Source organism: Diadema antillarum, unplaced genomic scaffold, assembly GCF_040938485.1.
Source record: "Diadema antillarum isolate AM-2024a unplaced genomic scaffold, OU_Dant_1.0 scf00000074, whole genome shotgun sequence".
NCBI classification, from domain to species: Eukaryota; Metazoa; Echinodermata; class Echinoidea; order Diadematoida; family Diadematidae; genus Diadema; species Diadema antillarum.
Window position 1 is genome coordinate 11,282 of NW_027270963.1, and position 15,124 is coordinate 26,405.

Below are 15,124 nucleotides of genomic sequence, written 5' to 3' on the forward strand. Positions count from 1 at the left end.
ATCGACCCTAAATGTAATACTTTTTAACCCTAAATGTAATATCGACCCTAAATGTAATACATCTTAACCCTAAATGTAATATCGACAATAAATGTAATACACCTCAACCCTAAATGTAATAACATCCCTAAATGTAATACATTTCAACCCTAAATGTAATATCGACCCTAAATGTAATACACCTCAACCCTAAATGTAATAACAACCCAAAATGTAATACATTTCAACCCTAAATGTAATATCGACCCTAAATGTAAAACGTCTTAACGCTAAATGTAATACCGACCCTAAATGTAATACATCTTAACGCCAAATGTAATAACAACCCTAAATGTAATACATTTTAACTCTAAATGTGATAATAATCCTTAATGTAATTCATGTCAACCCTATCAAATATAATATATTCAACGCTTAATGTAATTACGACCGTAAATGTATACACCTGATTATATAGAGAGGGTAAGCAACGCAGAATATCGGGCAAAATGTCAGGGGGTATACGAAGGAGATATGACGCAACTTTCTCTCGCACTCTTGAAAGAACGATAATAGTTGGTTAGACTTGTTTTTGTTGTTTACCCAGGTAAAAATCACACAGTCTTATTAAATCTATCGTTTGCTGCAAAGTTAATTAGGTCCATGTGACATAGTTCTTAAATCTATTAGCTTTATCATGCTATCACATCAACATTTTGTATTCCAATCTTTATTCAGTGTTCATTATTGCTTAGAGTTTTGTTGAAAAAGAAAAAAAATGAGCAAAAGTTAAGTCAGTTTGCCTTACTCATACATTCATATTTCATAGGAAAGTCAATATATAAATGGTGACTCAAAGATGATAAAAAAGACATCTATTTCTTTTTGCTTTACTGGCATTTTTAAATTAATTTCGTGTACCCTCCCCAAGACCAATTATTGTCCCAGTTTCGTGTAAGTATAGTCGTGATTACCAGGAGTCGTGAACAATGTCATGAGGCTAATATTTCGGACAGTGATTTGCTGCCATCTCAATATGTGACAGATATTTCGTCATTGAAACATTACATAGATAATGATGGTTCGTAAACAAATTTGCGAAATCTTTCTAAATCTTTCTAATTTCTAATTTTCTCAATCTACTCGCTTTATCATCCCGTTTCATCAGTAGGTATATGTTTTTTTTTTCTTGCAATATTATTCATATTCAGAATTTCCTCGCAAAGAATTTTTGCCCATTTTTTTTTCTTTTTCATCAAAACTTTAAACAAACATGAAAATTGAATGAAGATTGGAATACAAAATGTTTATGTGATTGTATGATAAAGAAAAACTCTGTCGAATGTACCTAATTAACTTTGCAGCAAACAAAGGAATTAATAAGACTGTGTGATCTTTACCTGAGTAAACAACAAAAACAAATCTAAGTAGCTATTGCTGCTCTTTCAAGAGTGCTATAAAAAGTTGCGTCATATCCCCTTCATATACCCCCTGACCTTTTGCCCGATATTCTGCGTTGGTTACACTCTCTATAATGAGGTTTTTACATTTAGGGTGGTAATTACATTAAGCGTCAATTACATTAAGAGTTGACATGAATTACATTTAGGATTGTTATCACATTTAGCATTAAATGTATTACATTTAGGGCTGTTATTACATTTAGGGTTAAGGTGTATTACATTTAGGGTCGATATTACATTTAGGGTTAAGATGTATTACATTTAGGGTCGATATTACATTTAGGGTTAAAAAGTATTACATTTAGGGTCGATATTACATTTAGGGTTGACATGTATTACATTTAGGGTCGATATTACATTTAGGGTTGACATGTATTACATTTAGGGTTGTCTCCGGTTATTACATTTAGGGTTAAAATGTATTACATTTAGGGTTGACTCGATTATTACATTTAGTGTTAAAATGTATTACATTTAGGGTTGTTATTACATTTAGGGTTAAGGTGTATTACATTTAGGGTCGATATTACATTTAGCGTTGATATTACATTTAGGGGTGATACATATGGTACCTAGACTTAAAAAAAAAATATTATGTCTCCGTTCTTTGTCACAATGATCTGCTTACCTGTCATGTGCAAAATCAGCCATGAATTATTATGAACCATGTATGTTTATTACTGACAGTTGACATAATTGATTACATTGTATCATACATAAACAATAAAATGAAATGAAATGAAATAACCACTCTCATTTTTAAACAGTGACAAAAAGGATAAGACGAAATACGGGCTGCTGTATAGACGATGACCTATACTGTATCTGTAACACTTTCATGAAACATAGGGAAACAAATACCATGGTTTGAATACGACTGTTACGTATGAATCTTTCCCCGTTTATTAAATCTGATCAAAACAAACAAACCAAAACAAATTTGATTATCAGATCATAATTCCAATATTGCAAGTCATCGTTGCGTCGAGACTGAACTTCATTGTGCACAGTGCCATGCCCACTTGGTGCAGTCAGTCGCATACCGAGTATACACAGAGCACTCAAAGGAGATCGAGTCGGATTGAATAGGAATCGAATCGCTAACATCAATCGGAAAGGATTTCACACAGGCACAAGCCTCTGGTGTATGTACATTTTGTACATGTTGTACACCCGTCAAATCGCGGGCAAGCGAATGCGATCTCGACGCTCAACGATCGCGAGCGCTGTACCGTGTCACTGTCACGAGCTAGCTATTGAGGGCTTAACATTTGATCTGTAAATACGTGCAATTCAGTTTTCAACTGTGCCAACATGGATTCTACACCCTCACGCGTAAGTTTTTGTATGTGCTTAGTAAGTGTAAATCAGATTTCTGGTGGTTCATCGTCCTCATTGGAAGAAAACAGCTCAGGGCCACTCGGCATGATATGGTTATCAGTAGTCCCACATGCTTATTGCGGTGTTTGTTATGTTAGCTTACGCTGCGCTGCACCGTCGTCGTACGTCTGCTCAGGGCAGGGGCTCTGCACATGCATGCTGTTGTTGTTGTTATTTTGATTTTTTGGCGTGTATCATTCATTTATGAATATTTACGCCTGTTGTGTGCAATGTGTGTAGCCTCACACTCACTCCAGAGGAGTTTTGTTGTGTGTTTTGTTTTTGTTTTTTTTTACCATTTTTTTTTTTTTTTTTATACGTTCACCACAGTTCCGTGAAGCCAGACGCAGTCTCCGCGGAACAAATTCCCGATGCCGATGACAAGATAGAAACTGGTCTTTCAGATTTTTAGTCGAAAATAAACTTTAAATAGTGATAGGGCCTCTCTAGGGCCTACCTAAGTTTAATAGTACTACTAAATTTACTAGCAACTCTTGCTGGAATGGCTGGAATCCAGCTTGCTGATTGGCTCTCGCTTTTGGAAGTTGCTATTCTATATTTCTAGCAAGAGTTGCTAGTTGCTGTCATATGAAAAGGAATAGCCTGATGACCACACACCATGGCCGATGGGAAGCACAGCTGTGTGTTGACCGAAAGATCGGTCTGCATCTGGTCGTCTGGGATATGTTCGGTGGAGACTGTGCCTTGCTTCATGTGTCTGGCTTCATGAATCCCCTCCGAAGAAGAGTGATAATGTAAAAAAACAAAAAAACAAAAAAACAAAACCAAAAAAAAAAAAAACACGACTCCTGCGGACAGACGGATCTTTCTGTCCTAGCTCTGTGTAGAGAGCTAGACGAGGAGGGACCCTGGCCTGTATGTGCGTGATGGACTCCACACAATTTCCTGATCTAGGATGGGAGTGCACTGGTGCCCTCCTGCTCCCGGCCATGCTGGCCAGGGATATAGATAAGTCATGATCTCTTTTTGGAAAAAAAAAAAGAATATACAGTAAGTAAGGCATGCTGCCTGTAATTCAACCATAATGCCATCTAAGATTCGACTACCAGGTACACCTACTGTATCCTCTAAACTAATGTTAGTGTGTTGTCAACTGTTGGCATGGGAGGTGGAATCTTGGTGCAGGTTTTCTAGATCTAGATAATATATTATAGCACTTGGCAGGTTTGCTTTTAGATTATATTCTCAGTTTTTTTGTTCCCCTATGGTGAATACAAACTCAAGGATCCTTTTTTTTTCTAGTCTGTTTTGTTTTTATTTGTGTGAGTGAAGTATTTTTGCAGCATTTTTTTCCACCTGTGGTGATGCTACATGTGTTTTGTGTTCATTTTTCAATTTCCAGATGGAGTTTGCTGTGCAGATGACATGCCAGAGCTGTGTGAACTCCATAAAGAATTCCTTGAGTGGCATAGAAGGTAAGTGTGTGCTCAAGTTTGATTCTACATTTAGTCAGGTCATATTATAATGGGATTACTATAAGTAAGACTAAAATATCACATTTATTCAGCATGTCTTTGAAAATTATTATCAAAATTGAATTGAGTTTCCTGGTAACTGATAATGAGCAAGAGGATGGCATAAAATTTTGTAGATAACATTTTACATGTTGGAAACACATCCCTGTGGCTGTACGGAAGTCGTGTCTGGGCTGTACAACTGGGATCTGAAACACAAACTGACTCACAACAATGAGGTTGATTTTGGATTCATGACATCATGTTTGTTACCTCACATCCATCATGAAAATCTTCATCAATTAATCATCATTTCCATGCTATCAATGTAATTGATATATTCACATCTACATACAATTTACAACTTACCAAAAGTGAAGATTTATTGCATTGTGTGCACACTGTAGATTACATTTCTCCGCACAGTAAGTCACTGCTAGAGCCGGACTGTCCTCGTGATGCACTTTCAAAGGTCATGCTGTCGCTTGTGCGCCGGTACACTCAAGCAGCGCGTGCCACAGAACTGTTGATCGTGCGCCGGTATACTCAAGCAGCGCATGCCGTGGAACTCTATTTGGATTTGGCGCACGCATGGAAAATGTTTGTAGCATGATGCACAACTTGTATTGTTCAAAGTTGGTATTTCGAATTGTGCAATGATGGAATTCATGGTCAGGGATTGCGATTAGAAATATGCAGTTTTTTGCTCCATGGATGTGGCGCGAGGGCTTGATGAGGACTGATTTACCACACTATAGTGCAAGCATATCATAACATTATATGAGTATAATGTAGAATTTTTGATAGAATATATTAATTTTCATCAGCTTTGTAATTTTGTTGAGGGTGTAGCGCTGTTGATGCCAGAACCGATTGTCTGATGCCGTGCAAAGCACAGTGTCTGGTCAGGCTTCTTGTATGTTTATGCACTTTTAAAAGGCATCATACACACGTTAACACAGGTTCACATGTGCAATCATAATAATGTAGCATAATGTTCGCCTTTGTCAGTACAACTGCAGGGAAGTCATTTCTTGGGGGGACGTATAAGAGAAAAGACTAAAATTATTTTCCTTGGACTTGATCATAAAAGGATAAGAACAATGAAGCAAATGTTGATGGAAATCCCACTATGACAATTTTGTCTTGTAGTGTGTAGAGCTTGTTTTTTTTTTGGCAGAGTATCACTTTAGAATCTCATGTGATTTTGTGATTTTGTTTTGTAATCTGTGATGGACTTCAAGGCATCCACGAAGTTGACATCAACCTATCCCAGGAGCAGGTTGTCATTACCACAGTCCTGCCTTCAGCAGAGGTCAAAGAAATCCTTGAGTCCAGTGGACGCAAGGCTGTCTTCAAAGGTCAGGGGTCAAACATAACAGGTATGCTCACGGAAGTTGCTATCTAGAAAAGACATTGATATTAGTCTGGGATGTTAGTGTAAACGTTTACAGTAATGTTTGTAACAGAGTGACGCTTCATGGTTCCTTAGTGCTTTCATGTCCCATAGCATGGGAATATGTTAACAAATACAAGATATCATTCTTTATTTGTTTCTAAGAAAGTGCACAGTTCTGCATCAGCACAGCAGAACAGTGTATGAAGAATTTTATCGGACAAGAATGAAAATAATTACACTGCAAGGTCAATTAATACATACTGCCAGGCATGAATGATGTAGTATTCTGTGTGATAGCACACATTGTATCACAGATAAGCAGGGATGAAAAATAGCTTCTGCACAATGGGCTTGCTATGTCCACTGATTTTCAAAATTTAGGAAAAAACATTTTTTCTATATATTTATTCCTTTGAACTCAGAGATAGTTTCATTCCTGTTTTTTACTGCATTATGAACGGTGATGTAAAGGTGAATAATGAAATATTTCATACTTTGTATCTTTTTGTATACATGTATTCATTTCTTTTTTTTTCATTCAGTGTCTTCTTGATCGTGCATTGTATAGAATGATGTCATTATTTCTTACTTCTAGTGATATATTTCGCAGGCTCTGTTTAGACATTCTGTTTTGTTTGTGTTTCATTATATTGAAGGCAAGCATCTTGGTGCAGCTGTTTGTATGATCGAGACTGGAGACCCAGTGAGGGGTGTGGTGAGATTGCTACAAGTGGCTGAAGACAACTGCATCGTAGAGGGCACAATTGACGGTCTGTCACCTGGCAACCATTCCCTGAGAATTCACGAATTTGGAGACATTTCAGATGGCTGTTCCAGGTACTGTTGTCTCTCTGTGGGATAATGTTGGAATTTACCAGTAAAGATATTTAAGGCGGAGGCTTTGAGAAGTTTCTATCGTTTTAGACAAACCTCATCGTCTCAATATAGTGCAGTGCACTCCTGTTATAACAAACTAGGTTGAAAATTCTGGTTACAATGAAATAAAAATTCACCCGGTAACATTATCCTCTCTATGTTTTTATTGTTTATATGTTTGGTTAAAATGAAATTTCGATGTAACCAGAGAAAACTGCCTTTCCTGAGGACCTTGTTATAGTGCGAGTCCTCTGTATTCATTAGATTCATACGCAGTCCTGTAAGTTGAAGTGCCTGATGAACTTCATATGAAGCAAAAAATTTGATTCTCAGGGGGATGCAGTGTGATAGAAATGATAGTCTAGTGGGCTTTTGATTCTTGCCCATTTTTTCAGCGAGAACTTTATTGCAGGAATACAAATTGAAGTTTATTTATAATTCTCTTATTAGCAAACAATATTCTATATCTTTTGATAAGCAATGTTTGTATGTTCAAGGCACCTTCAATGTTCTCAAATTATCATCAGAGTTAGAATGATGCTCACAGTTGCAGAGCTATCTGCAACCCTAAGCACTTTCCCCAGAAATGCTGAACAAATGAGACACTACTTCTTTTATGTAAAATAGCCTGTACTTCTAAAAATGGTTGCAATGTAATTTGTAATACTGTCATGATGGTTTTTCGTCACAAACTCTTATTCCTTCAGCTGTGGAAATGTGTTTGATGCAAGGGGATTTCTCCATGGACAGTCGGCATCGTCTGAAAAGGTGAGCGTTAACGTACTTGTTCAAGGTTGTAAAGACCATCTGGAAGGTAGTGAAATCATTGACTTCGGAGAATACCAGAGCAAGCTACTAGGGGGCCTTCAAGACGATGGGATACCGGTTGCCTGGTACAGGTGTTATTCCTTATCTGTAAAACTTATAGCAACAAGGAATACCGGACAAAATTATTGTGGTGAGGTTTGTTAGTGTATTGAAGTTATCATTGTAGGGCAACATCATTCCTGGAAGTTTACCACTTCTTTGTCCTGTGAAGACTGAATAGTACTTGAACATGCAAAACTGTTCAGAAGTTATGCAGATTACACTTGCATAGAAATTGAGATTGCTGACAAAAGAACATGACAGTTCCTTTAAATGATTGTGTTTTTATGTATGAGGTTCAACTGGGTGTCTTACAGTTTGTGTTGCATGATTTATGCTTAATTTTTTGTATTGCTGTGTGAGGACTTTTGAGAAGGTTGTTCTAGCAATGTCTGCTATGAGGAAGTGACATCAACCAAGACCAAATTTGTCTAACATTTCTATTCATCAACGTGTGCTTAATCACTTTCTATTAATATGACATCATTAAAAGGGATTGTATAATAAGTGACGTTTCTGGCACAAAAATGAAGTGTATGCCTGTGACTCTATTGAAATTATTACTGCTTGACTTGAGGTGCCCATTGGAAGTCATATCAAATGTTATCAAAGATGATATTTGTTACTCATTTCTTCTGTGTGGAAATTGTCACAGGTTTGTTGTTTCTCTTCTGTTGCCCTCGTGTAAAGATGTGTGACTTTCCCTGTTAATGTTTCACATGACTAAAATGATTTGATCTCTCCTGTGGAATACAGAATAACATATTATTTATGCTTCTCATATCCTCATTGCGACACGTTTCATAAAATGGTATTATTGGGTTAGCCCTATATTCTGACTTTGTCTACCCATCTTGAATGTCAGCTGTATTCCTTCAGATATGAAACACATTCACATATGTGAACTTGGACAAAACTTCATAGCTCCGTGCCAATGTTTTCCCTGTCTTAACAACACTACAAATGGCTATGCTCTTTGAACTTTTGGCAAATGTCATGCCAAAGTAGATTGTCTGAGCAAATTTTGAATCTGACCTTCAGTGTAATGCTCTGCTTACCTGTTTGATAATGGCTGGTTTAAGAGGGAATGCTTTCCTACTCTTTGTTGATGGTCATCATGCCTGTTCTCTTGCATATTAGTTGACTGGAGACCTTGGTGTCATAACCGCAGAAAGCAACGGTCGTTCATTGTTCAGGATGGAGAACTCTCGGGTCAAGGTGGGCACGTTGTAGACAACTTCTGTTGATGCCTTTAGATAGGAAGCACTGAGTTTGGTGGTGATATGACACTCTAACAACAATATATTGTGGTGTCACATTGATTTGCAAGTTGATTTGTTTTTACTGATGAAGATGCAAATTATCATGTTTATCCTTTACTCTGCCCTATGCACCGTGGGCTACATTTTGTATGATCAAGCAGATGGAAAAAGCACACTCTAAGACTCTCATTCATGCTATTGTCACTGTTGTTGTTATCGTTATCATCGTTATTAGTACTTGTAATGAGAGTAGTAGTGGTAGTGTTATGATGATGATGATGACATTGATGATCATCATTATTATCATTATTATGATCATCATCATCACCATCTCCATTTTCATTTCATCATCTTCATCATTGCTTTCCCTGACAAAAGGGTGCATCGAAATGTTTCACAGTTTTAATGTGTGTTGTTTTTTTATGTTAATGCCAGCAGCCTTTGCTGCTAATAACAACAGGAATGTAAAGCATTAAAAGGCTCATTGTAGCTTCTGATGACTAGCAGAAAATAATCATAGTTCCACCATGCTGCAGGTGTGGGATATCATCGGTCGTTCCCTGGTTGTAGGAGATCTGCCAGATGCCACATCCCAAATCAGTGCCAAATTTGGAGTAGGGTGAGTAAATCTCATACCTACACCCTGAAGTGATGGTGTTTGGAGCCAAAATATGAGTCAGAATAATAGAGCAACAAGATATGCGTGTGAGTGTGTGCTTTGAATGTTGAGTGTTTGATGAATGTTTGTTTACTGCACAATTGTAGCTCAGTCCATTTTTCGCCTGTATCACCCTACTACAAGGATACAAGGAGACAAGGAACTTTATTGTCTGTTAAAAATACAGAAATTCGTCTTCCACTGGCATAACAAAGGAAAAGGAGCAGACAACATATATTGCACGTATTATAATAGTGGTATACAAACAGACAAACAAAAGCATTGAACGGACAGTGTCTTGAATGATTTCAATAAAAATCTCTGTAATTTATATAAAAGAATATATACACAAACTCCCGCACGAAGTTACACATACACATGTGCACACTCGCACCAGGGAGGAGTCATCTCCCTGCTCACACACATATGAATACCCGCATACACTCACTCACACACCTGCACACACACTTAAGCTGTCTAAAAATACCCTACCAGACCTTAGTTGCACACTTCCTCAGTTCCTAGATATCTGTATAACTTCTCGTCCCCCTCCCCATCCCTCCCATTTCCTCTGCAAGTTATGATGAAAAAGTAGATGGAAGGGAAAAAGATCATGTCATAGAGAGAAGTTAGGAGAAGAAGAAAGCTGGATCGAAGGTATTGACTGGTGAGAGATGAGGAGGGGCTTAAAAAGCACCTGGCCAATAAAAAGACCCCATACTGTGCAAGTCATTCAGAAATATTAGTGTGAGATTTATTGCTTCTTTCGTGAGTAGATGTTGAGATAGCAAGAAACCTCTGCATACCATGGGTAAACCATTAATAGGACTTTTTAGTTTATTTTCTTTTTTAGTGATTTTATAAGCAAAAATTGTGCACATGCACATTGAATACAGGCTTCTACTCTCTGGATAGATTTTGAGAGGATTTGCTGAATTCACTTTCCTGCCTTTGAAACATTTTTTTTTTTTTTCTCAGTTTGCTCTGGGAAAAAGACACTATTTTTATTATCCCTGAAGATTTTATTTGTCTTGTTTGTTTGTTTGTTTTAGGATTGCCTGTGGGATCATTGCCAGGTCTGCAGGCCTGTTTGAGAACACAAAAAAGATCTGCGCTTGTGATGGGGTGACCCTTTGGGATGAGCGGAACGTGCCAGTAGCCGGGAAAGCACGTAGTGAATTTGTGAAGGCTAAGGCCAGTGCACTGTGATCTCTTCTGTGGTAATGGGGTTGATTGCAATAACGATTACTATTAAATGGTGTATGCCCATTTTGTAATGGTATATTAATATGCATATGTATATTTTTTTAGATTGTTGGTAACACTCATTCCCAACTTGCAATGGAGTAGTGTAATCATGGCTATTCAGCTTGCAGCTATCATTGTGAGATATGTAAAAATTCTTTCTGTTTGGAATGGAACGATTATGATAACAGACTATAAATGTTGCCGTAAGTTGTCTTTAGATAATTTTTTTTTTTTAAAATCCAAGTGAGGCTTTCTACGATGCCATAGAAGGTAAAAACATCGTATGAAAAAGAATGTTTTAAAAAGTGTAGAAATGTCCTAAAATCTACAATGACATTCTCATACAGGAGTTGGGGATCAGTAATTATGCTTAAAAAAGGTAACAAGAATTCAGAGTATGATCTAATTTGTATGTATATAGCATCCTTAGTAGATAAAAAATCTCCATTGTGATGTTCCATGTAAATGAAATAACCTTGTTTTCTTATGTTTCTATATTACTTTTTTAAGTTAAGTAGAGATTCAGTTCAACATCTGTCTAATGCTTATGGCAGTGTGGCAATATTTCCATAAAGACTATCTGTAACTTGTTTTGAGTTTTAGAATGTGCTGATGGTTATGCATTTTGTCTCTCACAGATCAGCACAAATCAGAAAAAAGAATAATGATAATAACCTCAAAATGGAAAATCGGTGTATGCTAAACAGTAACAACTCAATATAGATGTACAGGCAAAGTTATTATCTCTTTAAATTTGCTGTCTTACAGACAGTCTTACAGACAAGAAGAATCTGTGATATGCTTTGTTATTTTTTTCAGATAGTTTTTATCAGCTTACTGTAAAATGAGGAATTTTAGCATGCATTTTAATTTTGCAAGAGCCAAGATTCGCGAAATAAAAATGCACGAGAAAGTTCTCATCTACACTATATGTATTGAATGTTAGAGGCAATTTGCGAAAATTTCATGCCATGGAAAAGGCCGTCGGCTCCAATTCTTGAAAATATTGTGTTTTACCATACATGCCGTGATGATATGAAAAAACTATATCTTTGACTGATTGTTCATATAGAATGTTTCACTAGCTTTGATTTTGGCTCAGTGCATTTTAAGAGTGGCTAGATAGACATTTCCCAAATTCCTCTTGTGAATCCTAGTCTTCCATGTTGTGAGGTAAGATAATGTGACGATGTCAGTAGAATAAAGATGCGATGTAGTTCATTATTTCAAAACTTTACCATGCCCCATAAAACTATCAACATGGTGTGTGTAATTTCATATTCTGTTGTCACTAAGACATGCTTTGTTTTTCTTCTGTAGAGATGTAGTGCAGCAAAAAAGAAGAAGAAGAAGAAATGTTCTTCTAGTAAGTAAGTTGTGCAAATTTGTTCAGGTCGTAAACATTCCAAACCAATTCTATGGCATGAACACATTTATAGCAATGATATAACCCCATTGTCTGTCTCTTCCTACAATTATTGTGTCATTTCAGTAATACAATTTATCATTCAAATGCACTTCGTGCTTGGACTCTGAATCATAGCCTGTGCATATTGTGGTTCCACATTTTGCTCCGTTATATAGGCGTTTTACATACAGTTAACGTAAGTTAGATGAGATTATGAAATCTTGTGAGTTTCAGCAGTCTCATTTACCACTTTCATATGTTGGCATGGTCTTTTTTCAGCCCATGTTAAAGGATAATGACAATTCTAGATTGATGTCCTCATTGTCAGTTGTGTCGATAGGATGTCACATTGAATACAGTGTGATGGGTGACATATAAAACTCTTACTATATGATTGGGGACCCAGATATACAGTTGAACCTCTATTATCCGGCCTCCCTTTATCCGGATCTCTCTATTATACGGACGCAATCTCGCCGTGATTTTTTTTTTATATAATTACGGGAGGAAAGGGGGATTCCCAACTCCATGAGAACTCCTACACAAACACACATGAATTACATAATACTTGATACATTTCTTAATAATTATTTAGGTAAATCATCCCAAGAATTTTATGAAAGAAAATGATTTCATTCTTGCAAACACAAACCTCTATTTTGGGGTCTGTTACTGAGTGTAACAATGAAAAGGTTGCAGTATACACATTACTACATGTGGTACTACAATCAATGGGCTACATCAGTACATGTGTATGTATATGTACATGTATAAAGCATTGAGTCTCCCGTATCCGGCCAAATCCCTTATCCGGATGAGCCCTGGTCCCGACTTGTCCGGATACGAGAGGTTCAACTGTACATGTATCACATGATGTCTATAACAGGTATCCTCTTAGTGCACCTACAGTCGATGTTTCCATGATGGGAAACCAGTTGGAAGCATTGAGATGGCCTACAATGATCTAGCATTCAATTAGATTTCAGAGTCATACCTTCAGCCAATGATGTTGCCATCCCACATAGGTGGTAGGCTGTGCTTGATTAACCACAACTGGCCCCAGTAGGTGTACCAACGGCTTTCATTTACAGTTCAGTTGTAGATGCTGAAGTTCATTCCATTAGAGCATTTTTGTATTCAGCCAATAGATGCTGTGGTAAAAACATTTTGAATCTTTATCAATGCAGATGTCAATGTACATTGTATATGTATCAGGCATTGGCTTACTGAAGTTTCATTTTGTTTCAGTTCTTGACATTGAAAATTTGTGTGACAATTTACTACACTAAAGCTGCTGTATGTGATAGCTGTACAGTTCACACTTAAGAGTGTGATTGAGGTACATGTAGTATGTGTAGCATCAAGTTGTGTTCTGTACATGTATGTCTGCTATTCATTGGCATTGTCTTAATACAGATCACAAACCCTTTGGATTATGACTTTGAATACAGATGTGATTTGACAAATATTTGGCTTGTATTCTGTTCTTGATTATAACTGTTTTAAAGCAGCTATATTGTCTAATAATGTAAAAGTGGATATTTTTTGAGTGAGTAATTTTTTTTTTCTTGCGCTTGACTGGATAAGATGAATTATGCATGTTTTTAATTCAGCAGAATCAGGTCCTTATTTACGGACATATGGCATGCAAAAATATTTGTGTGCTTTTATTTTTGCACTAGCTACTTGTTGCGCAAAAAAAAAAAATTGCACACTGACAATTTCCACTTTTAGAGTAATTAGTATCATCTTTGCAAAAATGCATGAAAACAAATCAGTACTATGGTTATTGTGATACAGTGTTGCAAGAACCTGCACCATTGTCTAGAACTGATGGATTATGAAAAATCACATTAAATTTGGGTAAGCTGATTTTGGGTGAAGTAATGTGTGGTTATTTGATTGTATTATGTCAATGGTTTGTTGAAAGAAACAGTGATGAATAGAAGATACACTGTAGAGAGATAGGTAGGTCATAGATGGATAGGTTATGGAAGATAGATGAAAGTTGGATAGAGGAATGGTTAGATAGGTTGACGGATTGATTAATGGATGGATTAATATTTTTGTTCTTTACTTATGATTCATAGTATCTATGTTGGGATTTTGATCCTGTAATCTAGCTTATCCGTGGCGATATCATTTCATTAAAAACAAACATGACAGCAAAATGTTTGACAAGAGCAGGGCTAGTAAACTGAAAAGAAAAAAATCATGTACACTTAACCTTCAATATCTACCTTTGCTTAAGTGTACATGACTTTTTTCTATTCAGTTTACCAGCCCTACTCTTGAGGGAAGAAGTAAAAACTGCTGTGTGGGTTTACAGATTGGTTTTAACTCCAAAGAAACGATATCATGGTAAACGTACAAATTTGACGTCGAGATGGTCGTAGAGGGAGACATGAAGTCAATTTTTCCAACGTAAATTCACAGCTAACGTTGATAGTGGTTCAATGGAGGACCCACTGTCACAGCTCTGGCAGAAACGCCTGTTGATTTTATCTACGATCCTAGTAATTTTCCTCAAGATAGAGAAAAGTTCAATTTAAAAAGATTCGTTTACGTCTTCTATCCTATGACCAGGCAAATGTGCTTTATTACAAAAAGCAACACAAACAAAACAAAGCAAACCAATGCAGCTTGATACTCTTCCTTCGAGATGGTGTTCATAAAAGCGTTCACACAATGAGCATAAACAAATATACACACACATATATATATATAACATCACGAGAGTGTTTCTATTTCATTTTATTTCTGGCCTCTCCATGTCTTTCCTTCTTTTTTTCTGTGTGTGTGGGGGGGGGGGGGGGGGGGTGTTGGACTAAAATGGGCCACCAGTGGATAAAAGGAAGCGTCAAGCCCTGATGTATCATAATACAGTACACACTTATTCACATTGCTGAAAAGAGTATATTTTGCTTCTCTCAATTTTTCGCAAGTAGTGTACACTGCAAACAAAACTGCAGAGGGTCAGCCCAGAGATTTGTGAAGACCTGGTTATTTTTGTACAGAAACACGATAATAATCAATTTGTTCTTTTTTTTTCTTTCAATCGATCTGGCGCCACCGTGGATAGAATAGTCTGTTGACGAACGCCGAATTG

At 36.8% G+C, this 15,124-nt stretch overlaps 1 protein-coding gene across 1 annotated transcript; it reads left to right on the top strand.

Annotated features, from left to right (window-relative positions):
- Window positions 1-2,679: 2,679 nt before the first annotated feature.
- LOC139717263 (copper chaperone for superoxide dismutase-like) lies at window positions 2,680-10,887 on the top strand. The gene is made up of 8 exons (XM_071628757.1): window positions 2,680-2,777; window positions 4,186-4,258; window positions 5,542-5,679; window positions 6,353-6,533; window positions 7,280-7,340; window positions 8,580-8,657; window positions 9,238-9,320; window positions 10,412-10,887. The coding sequence occupies exons 1-8, from the start codon at window positions 2,757-2,759 to the stop codon at window positions 10,566-10,568; spliced, it is 792 nt and encodes a 263-aa protein (XP_071484858.1). The 5' UTR covers window positions 2,680-2,756; the 3' UTR covers window positions 10,569-10,887.
- Window positions 10,888-15,124: the final 4,237 nt, after the last annotated feature.